The following is a 17,469-nucleotide window of genomic DNA, read 5'->3' as shown; positions in this document are numbered from 1 at the left end:
GAAAAGGTTAAGGAAAGAATCTACTCATGTGGTGTCAGCGAAGAAAAGTACCGTATTTTTCGCTCCATAAGGCGCACCGGACCATAAGGCGCACCTAGTTTTTAGAGGGGGAAATCAATAAAAAAAATCTTATTTCCCCCCCAGCCCCAAAGAGCAGCGGACAGGCGTCTCCCAGAGTTTCTGCAGCTGCCGGGGGAAGCCTGGGTCCCCCCCTCCCCAGCCCCAAAGAGCAAAGAAGCCAAGACAGCAAGCGGGATCCATGCACTTGCTGTCTTGCCTTCTGCCATAGCCGCGCACAGCCTCTCCCGTCCCGGAGGGGCTGCACACAGCTATGGGAGAAGGCAAGACAGCGAACGGGATGGATCCTGCTCGCTGTCTTTGCTTCCTCTTTAGCCGTGTGCACCCTCTCCAGCTGGGAGAGGCTGCACGCGGCTAAAGAAGCCAGAGCCGCGTGCTGCCTCTCCTGGCCGGAGGGGTTGCACGCGGCTATGGCAATACCCCCACCTCCCGCAAAAGCCCACAGGAGCCACGCACCCTTTAAGGAGTGTGTGGCTCCTGCGGGCTTTTCTACGAGGAGGGAGAAGGGACTGACTGGCCGCGTCAGTCCCTTCTCCCTCCTGGGGAAAAGCCCGCAAGAGCTGCATGGAGCTTGTGTGCAGCTCTGGGGGGGTTTTCCTGCCTGCCTCCCCCCCTGCATTCACTCCATAAGACGCACACACATTTCCCCATACTTTTTAGGAGGGAAAAGGTGCGTCTTATGGAGCGAAAAATACGGTAGATGCACCTTTTCAAGCTCATGGTAAAGAAATAGGCATTCTTTTGAGTTACAGAGGACTATTCTGTGATTCAGCAGAAAGTGTTCACAGGTTCGGTGTGGGGGGAAATAGTAAAAGGGACTTGCCATTTAATAATCTAGACCCCTGATTGTTAAAACACTTCTTTGAATGCAGTCCCACTGGGTGAATAGAATCTTTATCAACTTTTACTTTGATTTTAAGTTGCGTGGATGGCTTAAAAATGAAATGAGAAGTCAAGTTATAGATCTCAAATATTAACACAAAAAGTTGTGTTTGTCCTCAACACTTGAATTTCCACTGAAGCTGAATGTTGGGAGAGTCATGACTGATGAAAAAAGTGATTCTTCACACAGTTAAACTATGAAACTTGGTCCCACACTAAGCAGTGTTGGCCACCAACCCCGATGGCTTTAAAAGAGAATTGGACAAATTGATGGGCATAAGGTTATTGAAGGCTGCTGGGCTACGGTGGCTGTTCTCTGCCTCTACAGTTCCGAATACCAGTTCCTGGAAACCACAAGAGGGTTCTTTCGCTTGGATCCTGCTCTCTGGTTTCCCACAGGTTTTGGCCAGTGTAAGAACATGATGCAGGCTCTCATTAGATGCTTAGGTTTTCTGTTCTGGGAAAACCAAGATCAAGGAAGAGGGAGGGTTTGAAGCACAGTGTGCAGAACTAGGTTCTTAAATAGAAAGCACCTTCTGCTGTCAGGAAATCCTCAGAAATACAAGAAAATATTTAATTAAAAATTGTGGTTTAAAAGAAATAAACCATTAAGTTTAACCCTGATGGATACTATAAAGGATGGAGGAGAAATCTGTTGTAAATGGAATTTTATGCGACTGAGCTTTGTTTGCATCAGACTGCCTCTTGTATTGAGCTCCTGCTTCTGCTAAACACTGATACAATTTGTTTTTTAAAAGCCTAAGTATTATATTAATACTACACATAGAAAAGAGTCGAGCTCTATGCCTTGCCATATTTCTGCAACATAACTGAGGGCAGCTGATTTGCATTAGAGTCAACATCAGTCACATTTTTGAGCTGCAGCTCAACATTTTCTGCATTTTTCAGCTCAGTGGCAGAGCTGAGTTCACTGTGGAGACGCTTGCTCTGTGCCGAGCCCGACTAAGCAGATAAAAACTTTATTTGCATTAGCCACTAGCCATATCTATAAGATAAGATATACTGGGGATAGAGCTTAATAGTTAGCTATACAAAATACATTCTAGAGGTTTACATCAATACCAAACAGACTTAAGGTTCAGCACCAACTGAACCTGCATGGTCAAAACCATGAGCACTGAAAGAACACAGACAAGCAGTGACCCCACCCTTAGTTATATGGTCACAGAAGGTTATGGCTTTTCATCTTCAAATAAACTCTGTTTATATACTAAGGCAGGCATAGGCAAACTTGGCCCTCCAGATGTTTCGGAACTACAACTCCCATCATCCCTAGCTAACAGGACCAGTGGTCAGGGATGATGGGAATTGTAGTCTCAAAACATCTGGAGGGCCGAGTTTGCCTATGCCTGTACTAAGGTACTGCAATTGTGTCTCTGTGTGTTTTAGCTGAGACAACTGTTATCTGAATCCCAAGAACACCTGGACTCAAGAAAAACAGAAGCACTCAAAAAAGCCCAGGAGCTGGCTCAGGTAAATGATTACATCATGACAGAGCTTCCTCGTTGTTGTCAATAAGATAGTAAAACTTATAGGCCAATGGTAAACCTCAAGACTACATAACAATATTTGAAGTCACTTCGCCACTGATGCCAGGATTGGGGGCTATTAATTTGGAGGTCTTGCAACTGCCACAAGTTATTGTGTTAACAATAGCAAGTTTGTTTTCACTGGTGTGTGTTGACAGTCCTATAAAGAAACACAAGCCTCAGCCAAGTCGGTTTGGGTTCCATACAAAAAATAAAATCAACCCTGTCCACAGGAAACTAGTATGTGAATTTATTCTCAAACTCTTCACGTAGACATTTTGGGCCAAACCACACATTATGCTTTATGCATAGCATGCCGCAGTGTCTCTTGATTTTTTTCCTTTCATTACTGGCATAAAGGTAAAGGGACCCCTGACCATTAGGTCCAGTCACGGATGACTCTGGGGTTGCGGCGCTCATCTCGCTTTACTGGCCGAGGGAGCCGGCATACAGCTTCCGGGTCATGTGGCCAGCAGGACTAAGCCGCTTCTGGCGAACCAGAGCAGCGCACGGAAACGCCGTTTACCTCCCCATCAGAGTGGTACCTATTTATCTACTTGCACTTTGACGTGCTTTTGAACTGCTAGGTGGACAGGAGCTGGGACCAAGCAACGGGATTCGAACTGCCGACCTTCTGATCGGCAAGTCCTAGGCTCTGTGGTTTAACCCATAGGCCATAGAGTCTCCCAATTTATTCTTGAGATTACTGAGAGGAAGAGTTATCCCTTCTCTTACCAGCCAGGATTAGGCCAGAAACCTCTCCTCACTTTGTCCGCGCCAAGAGCTTTTTCTGGTGTGTTTCTAACACACACACACACACACACACTGCGGCTGTGCGATTTAGGGGACAATCAGTAGCGGGAGGGGAGCTAATAGATAAGTAACACAATTATGAGATATTGTGCCCCATACTTGAAAAACTATATTTCCGTTATATAACAAAGAGGTCCTTGTCCCAATGTACTTTTCATTAATATTCCCTGCTTCCAAATCAGCACAGCTATTGGATGGGATCTAATCAATACCCAGCAATTACTGCTTGTACCATACTGGAGTGGCTTTGTTTTGTGTGCTGCCCCCCCCCCGGCAGGTGGTTTTCAGTTTAGTATTAGAAGTTTAGATCTGTATGTGGTTTTGGACAATGGTTTCAATACTGGATCTTTAAACGGGCCTGACACTTTCAGTGCATAATGTTATTGGAAAAATCCGAGGGCTCCCTTGGACAAAAAGTAAAGACACCAACCAGAGTAAATTGGAGCAAATCAGCAGCCTGTAGGCTTGGCCTTTATTGAACTGTTGCAGCAGGGTGTTCCCCTACCTCGCAGGAGAGAGGAAAAAGACACAGAAAATGGTGTGCAAGACCATATAAAAACTTTTGAAATTCCCCTCCTCTAGGTCAAGCCCACCCCCAGAAACATCATGCATACATTACAGAAAGGAGGGGTTGAGGGAGGAGTTGTGGTGGTAACCTGAGTGTCCTGTCACCTGGCTGGTTCCCCTCTACCCCTCCCCATGAGTCATTTTCTGAAGACAAAAGGTAGTCGCAGTTTCCTGCCCCCTGAGGGAAATCTGATCATGCTGAATCCACTCCCATATGCAAGTTCTTTGTGATTTTGTCTTCTGTCTGGGATCATCAGGGTTGGCATAGCAACTGGGCAGGGCTCCTGTGGATGTGCTGGGATGGTGAAGGGATTATGGCGCCCTGTATCAAACCTTCCCCATTTTGTAGTCTTTCCTTCATGGAGTAAAATAAAAGTGGAAAAGTGTAAATCCAATGTATGGTTGATTTTCTATGAATTTATAACAGAAGTGTAGCGTATGTAGTGTGTGAGTGTGAAGTTTGTACAAACTGAATGATGGGGGGGGGGGTTCCTGCTACAGTAACACACTAGATTTGACATTTTTATTAGCATCGTGATTGTAATAAAAATATTCTAGATGAAGTTTTATGTGTTTATGATCAGCCTTCCAATGCCTGTTCTGAGTAGTTTCCAGCTTGATAAGTCTCTTTTTTATTAAAGTGTTTGTTATTTCGGCTTTTCAATAGTGCAGCTGATTTAAACTTCAACTTTTTTGAAATTCAAGGCTCAGGACTTGGTGTGCAGCTTGCAGGCTGAACTGGAGAAGCTAAAACTTGGTGGAAACGAGGCTGCCAAGGAAGATGTTTTGCGGCTCCAGGTAAGGCTTCTACCACTGGGTTGCTTTAGGCAGAGGGAGGAACAAGGCAGAGATGTGGTATCTCACCATTGAATTCCACCTTCTTGGAAATACAGTGGTACCTCGGGTTAAGTACTTAATTCGTTCCGGTGCTCCTTTCTTAACCTGAAACTCTTCCTAACCTGAAGCACCACTTTAGCTAATGGGGCCTCCTGCTGCTGCCGCGCCGCCAGAGCACGATTTCTGTTCTCATCCTGAAGCAAAGTTCTTAACCCGAGGTACTATTTCTGGGTTAGCGGAGTTTGTAACCTGAAGTGTATGTAACCCGAGGTACCACTGTACCACACATTCGTTGCCCTGAGAATAATTGTTTGTTTGTCTGTTTTGTTTTGCCAACTGAAGGAAACACTAGAGAAGGAGAAGAAGTTAACGAAGGACTTGGGATGTGCAGCTACCAAACTAAAAGAGCTTTTGCAAGTCACCCAAGAGCAGCTGGCCAAGGAAAAAGACACAGTGGTAAAACTGCAGGAACAGCTTAAGGAAACGGTACTTGAATTCCTTCTCTTTCCTTGACTCATCTGCCCACATTAACCTGGCATTGTCTCCTACTGGAAAAAGAAACAGTTTTTGGTACTGAAGAACTTGGAGGGCAGCACTAAACATGGTTAAAAATATAGGGCTTCAGTTGACCATGGTAGCCCAGCACCTGCTTCCCCCCCCCCCCATTGCTTTGCGTGGCGATTCGTGCCCCCTCCCACAGATGGAATACATAAAGACATCGAACACCAGAATTTAGGTTAATGGGCGAAAATGGCCACAACTTTATTGATTACAGGTAAGAGCGGTATTGGCTTTAGGCATTGGCCCTATCAGATTAACCGGTATAAGACCAGGAAGGGTTAAGCACCAACAGGGGGAGCCCCTGAGATGCACATCCCTGGGCGCTCCCCAAGGGGTTACCGCTTGGGAGTGTGCTTTAGGGCCTAGCCTCCATAGGTTTTGGACGAGGCGACGCCACCCGGAGTCCTTTAACGAACTACCCTTCAACATTTGGGGGAGGTGATGGCGTTCCTCCCCCCAACTCATTTGCATAATAATACCCCTGCCAATGCCTAACCGCCAAAACCAGGGAGTTGTGACATTTTGCTATGAGGTAGGCGAAAAAACCAAGTGGCTTCCAAATACAGCCAATTAGCCAAATGGAAAAACTCCTACCAGGCCCCTTGTGGCGACCAGCCGAAGCCCATAGCAAAGTCCAGATGCAAACCTAGAGGGTGGGTGGGTGGGAAACCGCAGCAGCTGAAAGGGAAGAAAAGGGCTGCCCCGACCTTAAATGCCCCCTAGTAAGCCCGTCCCCGCCGCCAGCCAATTGGCTAGCGCTATGAATAATGAATACTAATGACCTGGGAATCCCCTAGTCCCGCGGGACTGCAGCCAGCCCGCAACCCCCCTCCTTATGTCGGGAGTGGCTTTCTGCAACATGAGATACAATTTGTACAATGTAGTAAGATCAGAGCATGCAGATAAGTGCATGATGTATTATGCAAGAGGAGGGGGGATTGTACAATTCAGAAACCCCGAAATTCCTACATTAATTTTGTCTCTGTAAGACCCCAGTATAAACCGCATTTGAATTCCTCACATCTGTAATCTTAATTTACAAGGTTTCTTTAATTTTTTTTCTGTTCTGACAAGCTGCTTCTTGAAAACTGTTTAGAACACAAAGTGCAATAACTTACTTTTCATTCTGCTTCAGGGAGAAAATGAAGAGGTTGCCAAGGAAGGCACATCCGTTTGACCAAAACGAAATCCAGGACATGTTTTTCACCACATGAAATGCCTTAACACTTTCCTAAACTATGCACTTGTTTAATGTAGGGAGAAGCAAAAGAAATAAAGAAAGAAAAAAGACACTATTGGCCAGAAATTGCTTTAGCGTTGTTGTTTTTTTAAAGAATAAAAGTAAACTGTGCAAGAACCCATCAATAAACACACTCTTTGACTATGTTGTAAAAACTGCAGTAATTCCTACTGCAGGAAAAACTCTGGGCCGTGAGGAGGAACCCGGTAGCTTTGGCATCATGCCTGATCGATGGGGTGATTGCCACCATCAAAATGGCCTTGAAAATTGTGTGAAATACTATTAAGACAAACATGCAGTGGCGTAGCGTGGGGGGTACAGGGGGGACCGGCCGCACCGGGCGCAACATCTGGGGGGGGGGCGCTCGCACTCGCAGCTCTCTGCTCCTACCTGGCTCACTCACTCTCTCTCACTGCAGTGCTGGCTGTGCGAATCCGATCCGAGCCGCCGGGTCGCCGCCCACTGTGGAGGGCAGGGTGCCAGGCGTGCGGTGCGGTGCGGAGAGAGAGCGAGGGACTATCTGGGGGAGGGACAGTGCAGCGGGGGGGGGGGGCGCAAATTACTTGCCTTGCCCCGGGTGCTGACAACCCACGCTACGCCACTGCAAACATGACTTGGGTAATCTCATAGATTCATCGTGAAACCCCATCCATTGCCTGGGAAGCATTTGGTGAAGTTACATGTGGCTATAAGCAGCCTGCCTACACAATCACGGCAGTTTGTCTCTGTGTGAACACCTTGCAACATCTGGGAGAGCACATCACGTGTCGCTGTTGCTTGCAAGGGACAGTCAAACACCATTCCAAAGGCAGGCTGCGGCCACATTCTGAATACTGGAGTCTCTTCCAGAAGCAGGGAACCCTTCTGTTTCCCACCTGTGTTCCAGGAAGGCTGGGACTCCGTCTACTTAAGCGCTCCTTACTGTCCTAGTTGCTGCAGCACAAACAAGTTACAGGTGCTCCTGTCATGCCCTGTTTGTGGGCTTCTCCCAAACAGCTGGTTGATCGCAATTAAAAATGGGATTCTGCGCCTAGCTTGAGTAGAGGTATTGAATTTTTAAGAAGATTAGTAATGGCAGCTTCACTAATATTCTCTGGCAGCGCACAGCACACATGAAAACATGGAGTGTGTTCATAGTTTGACTTAGAGCCCAACAGGACTGCTTTGTGCTGAACATCAGCTGTGTGTGCAGTCCAGAATACAGCGGTACCTCGGGTTAATTACTTAATTCGTTCCGGAGGTCCGTTCTTAACCTGAAACTGTTCTTAACCTGAAGCAGCACTTTAGCTAATGGGGCCTCCTGCTGCTGCTATGCCGCCGGAGCACAATTTCTGTTCTCATCCTGAAGCAAAGTTCTTAACCTGAAGCACTATTTCTGGGTTAGCCTGTAGTCTGTAACCTGAAGCGTATGTAACCTGAAGTACCACTATATACCCTACGGCAGTGGTTTTCAACTCTTTTGAGTCCACAGTTCCCTTGACCAAACACGTTCTTTCTGTGGCACCCCGGTGAGAGCCACTTACACTGGGGCTCCCCCATTCTGCCGCTGCGCCGTTCCACCCCGCCCCCTTTCAGCGCTGGTTTTGGCGCGCATGTAAATGGGAGCGCATGCGAAGATGGGAACCCAAGCAACACCACTGCTCTGCAGGACTGAGCTGAAGCACTCCACATGGTAGCGCCTTTCCTGAAATTAGTGGAGGTGGAGAGAGCAAAACAAGACAAAGCGTGCAGCCAACACAGAATGGGCTGTTATAACGCCTCTTCGTCCAATTACCGTATTTTTCACTCTATAAGACGCACCTTTTCCCCTCCTTACACAAAAGGGAAAATGTGTGTGCATCTTATGGAGCGAATGCAGGCTGCATGGCTAGGCCAGAACAGGGAGAGGGAGCACTGCGCAGCACTCCGTCTTGCTGTTCTGGCTTCTGGGACAGCCTGTGAAGCCTCTGGAGAGCAGCGGGGTGCCTTTATCCCACTGCCCTCCGGAGGCTTCGCGGGTTGTCCCAGAAGCCTCCGCAGGACATGGGGATGAAGGCTCCTCATGCCCTGCAGAGGCTTCGCGCAAAGCTAGACCAGCTCTAGCTATTCTGGCTTTTGGATAGCCCCTGCGAAGCCTCTGTAGGGCAGCAGGACGAAGGCTCTTGTGGGAAGTGGGGGGAAGCAGTGGCGTAGCGTGGGTTGTCAGCACCCGGGGCAAGGCAAGTAATTTGCGCCCCCTAACCCGGGGCAAGGCAAGTAATTTGCACCCCCCCCGCTGCACTGTCCCTCCCCCAGATAGTCCCTCGCTCTCTCTCCGCACCGCACCGCACACCTGGCACCCTCCCCTCCACAGTGGGCGGCGACCCGGCGGCTCGGATCGGATTCGCATAGCCAGCACTGCAGTGAGAGAGAGTGAGTGAACCAGGTAGGGGCAGAGAGCTGCGAGTGCGAGCGCACCCCCCAGATGTTGCGCCCGGTGCGGCCGGCCCCCCCCTGCACCCCCCACGCTACGCCACTGGGGGGAAGGGACAGAGCCCCCACCTCCCAGAAAAGCCCCTAAGAACCGCACTCCCTTTAAAAAGCACACGGTTCTTGCAGGAGATGGGGGAAGGTACAGAGGGCAGCTTGTCCGCGCGCAGCCTCTTCCGGCCGGGGGGGCCTTCATCTCGCTACCCGGGAGAGGCTTCAGTGGCTATCCCAGAAGCCAGAACAGCAAGAGGCTATCCCAGAAGCCAGATCCCTCTTGCTGTTCTGGCTTCTGGGATTCAGAATTCCCCCCCCTTGTTTCTTCCCCCCAAAACTAGGTGCGTCTTATCGTCTGGTGCGTCCTATAGAGCAAAACATACGGTACTTTGTCCCTTTGTATTTCGCAGTGTGTCTGCCCAGTTTGATAATGAAGTGAGAAATGTTCCGGGTGAAATGTGTGCTGTCCAATTAAAAACAGAATTTATACATCCAACTACAATTATTTGGGCATCCAGCTCATATTGGAGCTTTGGATCTGTAATGCTTTTTTAACAAACACAAAAACACAAGCAAACCTAAGAGCTGCCAAAGACAGAAATACATTGCCGCTTTGCATTGCAAAGTACATTCAAGAATATTGTCGCATTGCATTGGAAGAAATTACGCAAATTCCCTGAATAAAGAGCTGCCTCCTTAAGTAATCACAGTTTCAGAGAAATCAAGTGTAGAGGAATTTGCTGTGTATTTTTGTAATTCTGAATGATAACTTGTAACCACAGAAGAGCTCCCAAGGTCTCTCAGTTCATGGTGACGCAACTTCTGCCAGCCAACAAGCCCAAATAAATGCATTATGTGCTATTTCATCAGTACATGGGAAAATATGAGTTTGTTCTATCCAGATGTAATGGGGCTGCTATAAACAGCTTATTGAGGAGGGAAATGCCTCTTTATTTGAGGATATGATTAGCACATTGGTTAGCCTTCAGCTATGAATTGCCAGAAATGTGCCGGAAGCAGCTCTTCCTGGGAAGCTGAAGCCCGCAGAGCACATCCTTTCAGAAAAGTCCTCTGCCTTGATATCTGAAGTTATTTTTATATTATAGTCAACATTTCGGAACTACAGACAGACTGTTCAGATAGTTTGGATCTATTTTGCTCTGGCCAAACTGCAGTGATGTTGTGTAAGCCTCTGAATAATAAAATAAATAAACAACAAAAGGGGAAAAAACCCCACAAGTTTCCTTAAAAAAAAACTTGCTGGCTGCTGAACCATTGCGGTGAAAGAATTTAAAGTCGATTGGCTGCATTTTCCTTCAAAATTACAAATGCGAAGTGCTTTGTATGTCAGCGTCGCATTTCCTTCGCTTTTGTTTTCGGTATAAACTCTTGTTTTTGCAGCTCATCGTGTGTCTTCTCGTGGTGGAAACGCGCGTGTTGTCCTCTAGATCCAAACACACACATACATACAGAGAGAGCACACACGTGTCATAAGCAAGCGGTCCTTGCCTTTTAAATTGTTCCATCCTTAACAAAAGCTCCTGTTTCCAAAATAAATAAATAAATCAGCTTCCTTTCCTTTTCCAAGTGAATTTTCCCGGATTTCACGGCCTCATCTTTTTTTTTGCGACCCGTCTTCTTGAGGATCATCGGCACCAGGCAAGCGGCGTCTGGACCGTACGGAATAAACCCGCGGTCGGAATCCCTCCGCGCTCAACCGGCGGAGAGGGGCGGGGCTTATCCAGGCCCCTCCCCCTCCCTCGTCGGCCAATCGCGAGAGGCGGCCGGGACGGGCCGTCGCTCGTCGTCTCCGTCGTCGCGCTGCTCCTGCTCCGCGGGCGCCACAGGTGCCCCTTCGGAGGCCTCGCTCGGCAGGCGGGCCGCGGGGCTTCGGCCTGGCTATGGCGGCGGCGGCCTGGTCGGCGGCGGCGGCAGCGTCGGCCTGGTCGGCCTCCCCGTGAGGCGGCGGCGGCGGCGAGGTGAGCGCTCTGAGGGGAGAAGGGCCTCGCCGCCAGGGAAGCCGGGGCCTCGTCTCCCTCCGCGCCGCCGGGCAGGAGCAGCGCCCGTAGCCGGAGAACCGGCGCAGGGGAGCGGACTCTGGAGCCGCCCTGGAAGCGGCGAGGCGAGGCGAAGGTGCCTCCCTCCCACTGGCGGGGTGGGGGGTGCAGAGCCTCCCAGGGTCCCTGTTTTTGATTTGACCCGGGAAAGTCCCGCTTTCCCTTCAGACAACGTCCCTATTTCCATCAGAGAAATGTTGAAGGGACGCCAGGATGCGACCCTCCAGCCACCTGAAGGCAGCCCCGTATAGGGAACTTTTCAAATGTTTTATTACGTTTTTAAAGATGTGGGAAGCTGCCCAGAGTGTTTTGGGCAACCCAGTCAGATGGGGGTGGGTATAAATAGTAGTATTTTTTTTTATTATTATTATTATTATTATTATTATTATTAATTTGAGTAGGAGGTTCCTATTTCCATCAGAGAAATGATGAAGGGACGCGGGGATGCGACCCTCTAGCCACCTGAAGGCAGCCCTGTATAGGGAACTTTTCAAATGTTTTATTACATTTTTAAAGATGTGGGAAGCTGCCCAGAGTGTGTGGGGCAACCCAGTCAGATGGGGGTGGCTATAAATAGTAGTTGTTGTTATTATTATTATTATTATTTATTTGAGTTTGTTGTTGTTGTTTAGTCGTTCAGTCGTGTCCGACTCTTCGTGACCCCATGGACCAGAGCATGCCAGGCACTCCTGTCTTCCACTGCACCCGCAGTTTGGTCAGATTCATTATTTGAGTAGGAGGTCCCTATTTCCATCAGAGAAATGTTGAAGGGACACCAGGATGCGACCCTCTAGCCACCTGAAGGCAGCCCCGTATAGGGAACTTTCAAATGTTTTGTTACGTTTTTGTAGATGTGGAAAGCTGCCCAGAGTGTGTGGGGCAACCCAGTCAGATAGGGTGGGTATAAATAGTAAAATTATTGTTGTTGTTGAATTTCCATCAGAGAAATTTTGGAAGGTTTGCAGGGATGCGACCCCCGAGCATCTGAAGGGAGACCCGTATAGGGAACTTTTCAAATGTTTTATTATGTTCTTCTTGATGTGGGAAGCTGGCCAGAGTGTGTGGGGCAACTCAGTCAAATGGGGGTGGGTATGAATAGTGGTATTTACCGTCATCATTATTATTATTATTAATTTGAGCAGGAGGTCCCAATTTCCATCAGAGAAATGTTGGAAGGTATGCAGGGACGTGACCCCTGAGCATCTGAACTTTTAAATTTTTTATTTTGTTTTTATAGATGTGGGAAGCTGCCCAGAGTTTATGGAGTAAACCCAGTCAGATGGGGGGCTATAAATGTTGTTGTTGTTGTTGCTGCTGTTGCTGTTGCTGTTATTTGAATAGGAGGTCCCTATTTTCATCAGAGAAATGTTGGAGGGTATGTGGTTGGGAAGGGGAAGGGGATAGTGGGGGGCAATGGCTGGGGACCCCTGCCCCTGTGTGAAGATCCATACAAATCCGTGGGGCAACAGCATGTGGGATGCTGTGCGCAAGTTTCTCTCCAAAAGGGGTGTGGGATTGGGGCCAGCAACTCCGCCTTGGGAAAACTGCCCAGATGATCAGGGCCCAGAGCATCTCCCCTGTGGTAGAAAGGTAGTAGCAATCTGGACCTTTTCAGTTTATACAAAAGGTGACTGAGGCAGAGCATGGTAGAGGTCGGGGGCATTATGGTGTGGAGAAACCTGGGTAGAAGATTGACAGCAGACAAGAAAGTACTGTGAACAAATATATGAAATAAACAGCACAACAGAAACTTAACATGTAATGCCAAAATCACATATAGTTAAAATGCAATGGGTGCAATCGCAGCTGGAATTCCAGTTTGGTTTTCTGGATGTCCACCCAGTTTTTGCCTCCCTTCATTTTTCTTGCAAAAAAATGTAAAGCTGAAAGTTCACGAGTTAAATGCACATAATTTGCAGGTCTGCTGTATTGTCACAGGAAGTGGTGGGGACCACTAGCTTACATTTTTAAATAATAATAATAATAATTTATTATTTATACCCTGCCCATCTGGCTGGGTTTCCCCAGCCATATAGGCAGTTTACAGCATATATACAAACAAACAAACAAAGAATCAAACATTAAAAACCTCCCGATACAGGGCTGCCTTCAGATGTCTAAAAGTTGTGTACAGTCATACCTCAGCTCCCGAACGCCTTGGGAGTCGAACATTCCGGCTCCCGAATGATTACAACTGGAAGTGAATGTTCCAGTTTTTGAACATTCTTTTGGAAGCCAAACGTCTGACGTGGCTTCCGATTGGCTGCAGGAGCTTCCTGCAGCCAATCAGAAGCCGCACTTTGGTTTCTGAACGTTTCAGAAGTCAAACAGACTTCCGGAATGGAGTCCATTCAACTTCCGAGATACGACTAGTTCTTTATCTCCTTGACATCTGATGGGAGGGTGTTCTACAGGAAGGGTGCCACTGCTGAAAAGGCCCTCCGCCTGGTTCCCTATAATTTCACTAATTCCAGTGAGGGATCCAGCAGACGACCCTTGGAGGAGGACCTCAGTGAATGATAGGGGTGGAGACGCTCCTTCACATATACTGGACCGAGGCCAGAAACACACTGGGAGCCAATGAAGATCCTTTAGGACTGGTGTGGTTCTAGTGGCCACTTCCAATCAGCAGTCTAGCTGCCACATTCTGGATTAGTTGTAGTTTCCAAGTCACCTTCAAAGGTAGCCCCACGTAGAGCGCATTGCAATAGCCCAAGCAGGAGATAACCAGAGCATGTACCACTCTGGTGAGATAACGCACAGGCAGGTAGGGTCTCAGCCAGTGTACCTTATGGAGCTGGTAGACAGCTGCCCTGGACACTGAAACAATATTAAGAAAAGTAGAAATACTGTATTTTTTGCTCTATAAGACTCACTTTTTCCCTCCTAAAAAGTAAGGGGAAATGTGTGTGCGTCTTATGGAGCGAATGCAGGCTGCACAGCTATCCCAGACGCCAGAACAGCAAGAGGGATTGCTGCTTTCACTGCGCAGCGATCCCTCTTGCTGTTCTGGCTTCTGAGATTCAGAGTAATTTTTTTCTTGTTTTCCTCCTCCAAAAACTAGGTGCGTCTTGTGGTCTGGTGCGTCTTATAGAGCAAAAAATACGGTACTCTTGGAGGATACTTGGATCACTGAGTGCTTGCCATACATAATAGTTGTATGGAGCCTTGGAGGCAATGTACCAGTTGCTTTGAGAGGGGATATTGTTTTCATGCCCTGTTTTTAGACACAATCTGATTTTCCACTGTAAGAAATGCTATGATTTTGATCTAAATGGAACTTTTGTCTAATCCTGCGAATCACACAAACTACGTTCCAGGGATGGCACCTAAATAGAAAATTGCATATAGTCAAAGCACATTGGGTTCAAATTACTCACATAATAGTGTGGCTGATGTGTGGTGTTAAGCCATTATCAGAATATTGGGAGATACAAAATTAACACAGGTGACCGTGAAAACCTACTGCATAGTGAATAAAAAGTGGATCATTGTATGATTTTCAGAGGGGATCCTCTCAAAACCATTGAATGAAAGCTTATATTGATTTTCCTGCATCGCAGAGGGTTGGACTAGATGACTCTCAGGTTCCTTTTCTACGATTCTGTAATTCTATTATTGATCCATAGGCTGTAGAGTAAAAATTACAGATCTGGCCCTTGCCAGCACTGCTATGACACAAACATTGATCCAAAGCACTAATTCCAATGGGTCTGGTTTTCATGATTTTTGCATAGGAGACTAGCATCAAATCACGGAGCGCATATCTGTTTGCAAAAGTAGGTTCAAAATATGGTGCAAGTATTCATTTACATTCCCTAAAATTTGGTTGTCCCACTGGAATCCACTCCCAAGAGTTCACTAATGCTTTTGCACATATTAATAGTCATGCTTATATAGTATATTTTTGGAAAGGGAACAGTGTAGGGCAGCTCCCTATCTTATAGCACAAAGAATCCCTAGCTTCATGCTGCTTGGACTTCCAGGCTGATTTATGGTGTCTCAGAGGAGTCTAGTGTGCTCTGGAACCGTTAACACACAGAGTGCATCTGAGCTGAAGACCTTCCTAATTCAACATTGCAACTGAACGTGCATAGTGAAAGTCAGTACTTGGACTTGAGGTCCTCAAGTGATCATAAAGTTTACTTGTTTACTTGTGATTTATTTTCTCAATTTCTCTTTCTGCCTAGGCTCACGGCAAGGACTATTTTTGCCCATTTGGAATTTGATTTTCCCATTTGGGAGACTGTGCTGAAGTAAGATTCAAAGGTGTGGTTGCCCTGGCTTGCCATCATGTCAGGTAAGAATTGGTTTGGGTTTCTTGAGGCACTTTGACCTCAGATCAAAGATACCCAGCTCCCCTTGTCTCACTTCCACTAGCTGTGAGGTTGTGATAGATGCTGAAAAACAGCAGGTGGATTCTCTCAACTATTCACTGAAATTGGAGTTTTTATTTGCAGTATGGTGTCATGTTCCTGGTCCAATTTGCAGAATATGAATTGGAGGTAAAGGTACCCCTGCCCGTACGGGCCAGTCTTGACAGACTCTAGGGTTGTGCGCCCATCTCACTCAAAGAGGCCGAGGGCCAGCGGTGTCCGAAGACACTTCCGGGTCACGTGGCCAGCGTGACATCGCTGCTCTGGTGAGCCAGAGCCACACACGGAAACGCTGTTTACCTTCCCGCTAGTAAGCGATCCCTATTTATCTACTTGCACCCGAGAGTGCTTTCGAACTGCTAGGTTGACAGGCGCTGGGACCGAACAGCGGGAGCGCACCCCGCTGCGGGGATTCGAACCGCCGACCTTTTGATCGGCAAGCCCTAGGCGCTGAGGCTTTAACCCACAGCGCCCACCCGCGTCCCTAGGTACACACACATTAAAAGAGTGTGGCATAAACATTTTCAATTTTTGTCTCATGAGGGGAAATACCCCCTACTTAGAGCTGATAATAATGGGGTCCAGATTAATTTTAGCAACTGACAATGTCTTTTGCTACTATGATACATGCATTAAAATTTTCCAGTTTCCATGTAAACGGCCAGTTGAAGCTTGCAGGTAACATAGAAATAGCACTCAGAAGTCTTTTTTTTTTTTTTTGATGTGTTTATACAAAAAAATGAAACTGAATCCTGACAATACGGAAGTGCTGTGGCTTGGTTGTTTCTAGATCCAGCAAATAGGAAGGCAGCTTGTTTTGGACACCTCCTAAAAGGCCTGGTGTGTAGTCTTTGGGGTACTGGTGGATTCTACGGTGATTTGTGACCTAAGGGGGTCTGGGTGATCTGGAGTGCCTTTCTCCAGTTCAAGTGGGTTTGTTAGCTCCAGCCATTTTGGGCCATGAATTGCATGGTCACAGTCAACTATGCTCCTGTTTCTGCTGTCTTTACCTTTGAAAATGGTTTGGAAGCTGCAGCTAGTGGAATATGTAGCATCTGAGGTTCTGATGGGCTTTACCTTTCATGACCATGTCCTTAAATATCTGTAAAGGTAAAGGTAAAGGTACCCCTGCCCGTACGGGCCAGTCTTGACAGACTCTAGGGTTGTGCGCTCATCTCACTCTAGAGGCCGGGAGCCAGCGCTGTCCTCAGACACTTCCGGGTCACGTGGCCAGCGTGACAAGCTGCATCTGCCGAGCCAGCGCAGTACACGGAAACGCCGTTTACCTTCCCGCTAGTAAGCGGTCCCTATTTATCTACAGTGGTGCCTCGCAAGACGAAAAGAATCTGTTCCTCAAGTCTTTTCGTCTTGCGGTTTTTTCGCCTTGCAAAGCAAGCCCATTAGCGGATTAGCGCTATTAGCGCTGTTAGCAGTTTAAGGGCTATTAAGGGCTATTAAAGGCTTAAGGGATTCGCAGATTAGCTGCTAAAAGGCTATTAGCAGCTTAGCGCTTTAGAAAAGGGGTTGGGGAGCGGAAAAAACCCTCAAAAATCGCAAGACATTTCGTCTTGCGAAGCAAGCCCATAGGGAAATTCGTCTTGCGAAGCACCTCTGAAAATGGAAAACCCTTTCGTCTTGCGGGTTTTCCGTCTTGCGAGGCATTCGTCTTGCGGGGCACCACTGTACTTGCACCCGAGGGTGCTTTTGAACTGCTAGGTTGGCAGGCGCTGGGACCGAGCAACGGGAGCGCACCCCGCCGCGGGGATTCGAACCGCCGACCTGACGATCGGCAAGTCCTAGGCACTGAGGTTTTATCCACAGCGCCACCCGCGTCCCTTCTAAATATCTGTACTCCATACCTATTCATCATGGAGCCCAATTCAGTATATTAATTTTGATATGCAAAGCCTGAGTGGCTTGAAACCCATTTTCTATTCTGCCTGGGAATGGGGAGCCCCTCTAGGTGATACTTTTACACAACGAGGACAGAGGATCCATGACCTACCAGATGTCCTTCTCAGTAATGGCATCCCATTTAAGGAACACTCTCCCCTCTCCTCTTCTGC

The 17,469-nt window shown here is 47.7% G+C and overlaps 2 protein-coding genes across 4 annotated transcripts in view; both read left to right on the top strand.

Moving 5' to 3' along the window:
* The window catches only part of RRBP1 (ribosome binding protein 1), a 43,674-nt gene extending 37,080 nt beyond the window's left edge, over positions 1-6,594 (top strand). For all 3 annotated transcript variants that reach the window (XM_083448615.1, XM_083448616.1, XM_083448617.1), the window contains exons 19-22: positions 2,371-2,454; positions 4,596-4,688; positions 5,070-5,213; positions 6,424-6,594. In XM_083448615.1, coding sequence (XP_083304741.1) covers positions 2,371-2,454; positions 4,596-4,688; positions 5,070-5,213; positions 6,424-6,465 — 363 coding nt within the window. In that variant the 3' untranslated portion in view covers positions 6,466-6,594. The remainder of the gene's footprint in view (positions 1-2,370; positions 2,455-4,595; positions 4,689-5,069; positions 5,214-6,423) is intronic.
* Positions 6,595-15,217: 8,623 nt separating this feature from the next.
* Positions 15,218-17,469, top strand: part of LOC310681173 (uncharacterized protein) — a 34,425-nt gene continuing 32,173 nt past the window's right edge. Inside the window, exon 1 of the mRNA XM_083448746.1 lies at positions 15,218-15,327. The gene's annotated coding sequence lies outside the window, so the exon portion shown is untranslated. The remainder of the gene's footprint in view (positions 15,328-17,469) is intronic.

This window comes from Podarcis tiliguerta (assembly GCF_965153285.1).
Source record: "Podarcis tiliguerta genome assembly, chromosome: 7".
Taxonomy (NCBI): Eukaryota; Metazoa; Chordata; class Lepidosauria; order Squamata; family Lacertidae; genus Podarcis; species Podarcis tiliguerta.
Note: the sequence above shows the minus strand (reverse complement) of the source record. Positions and strands in the feature narration are given on the sequence as shown.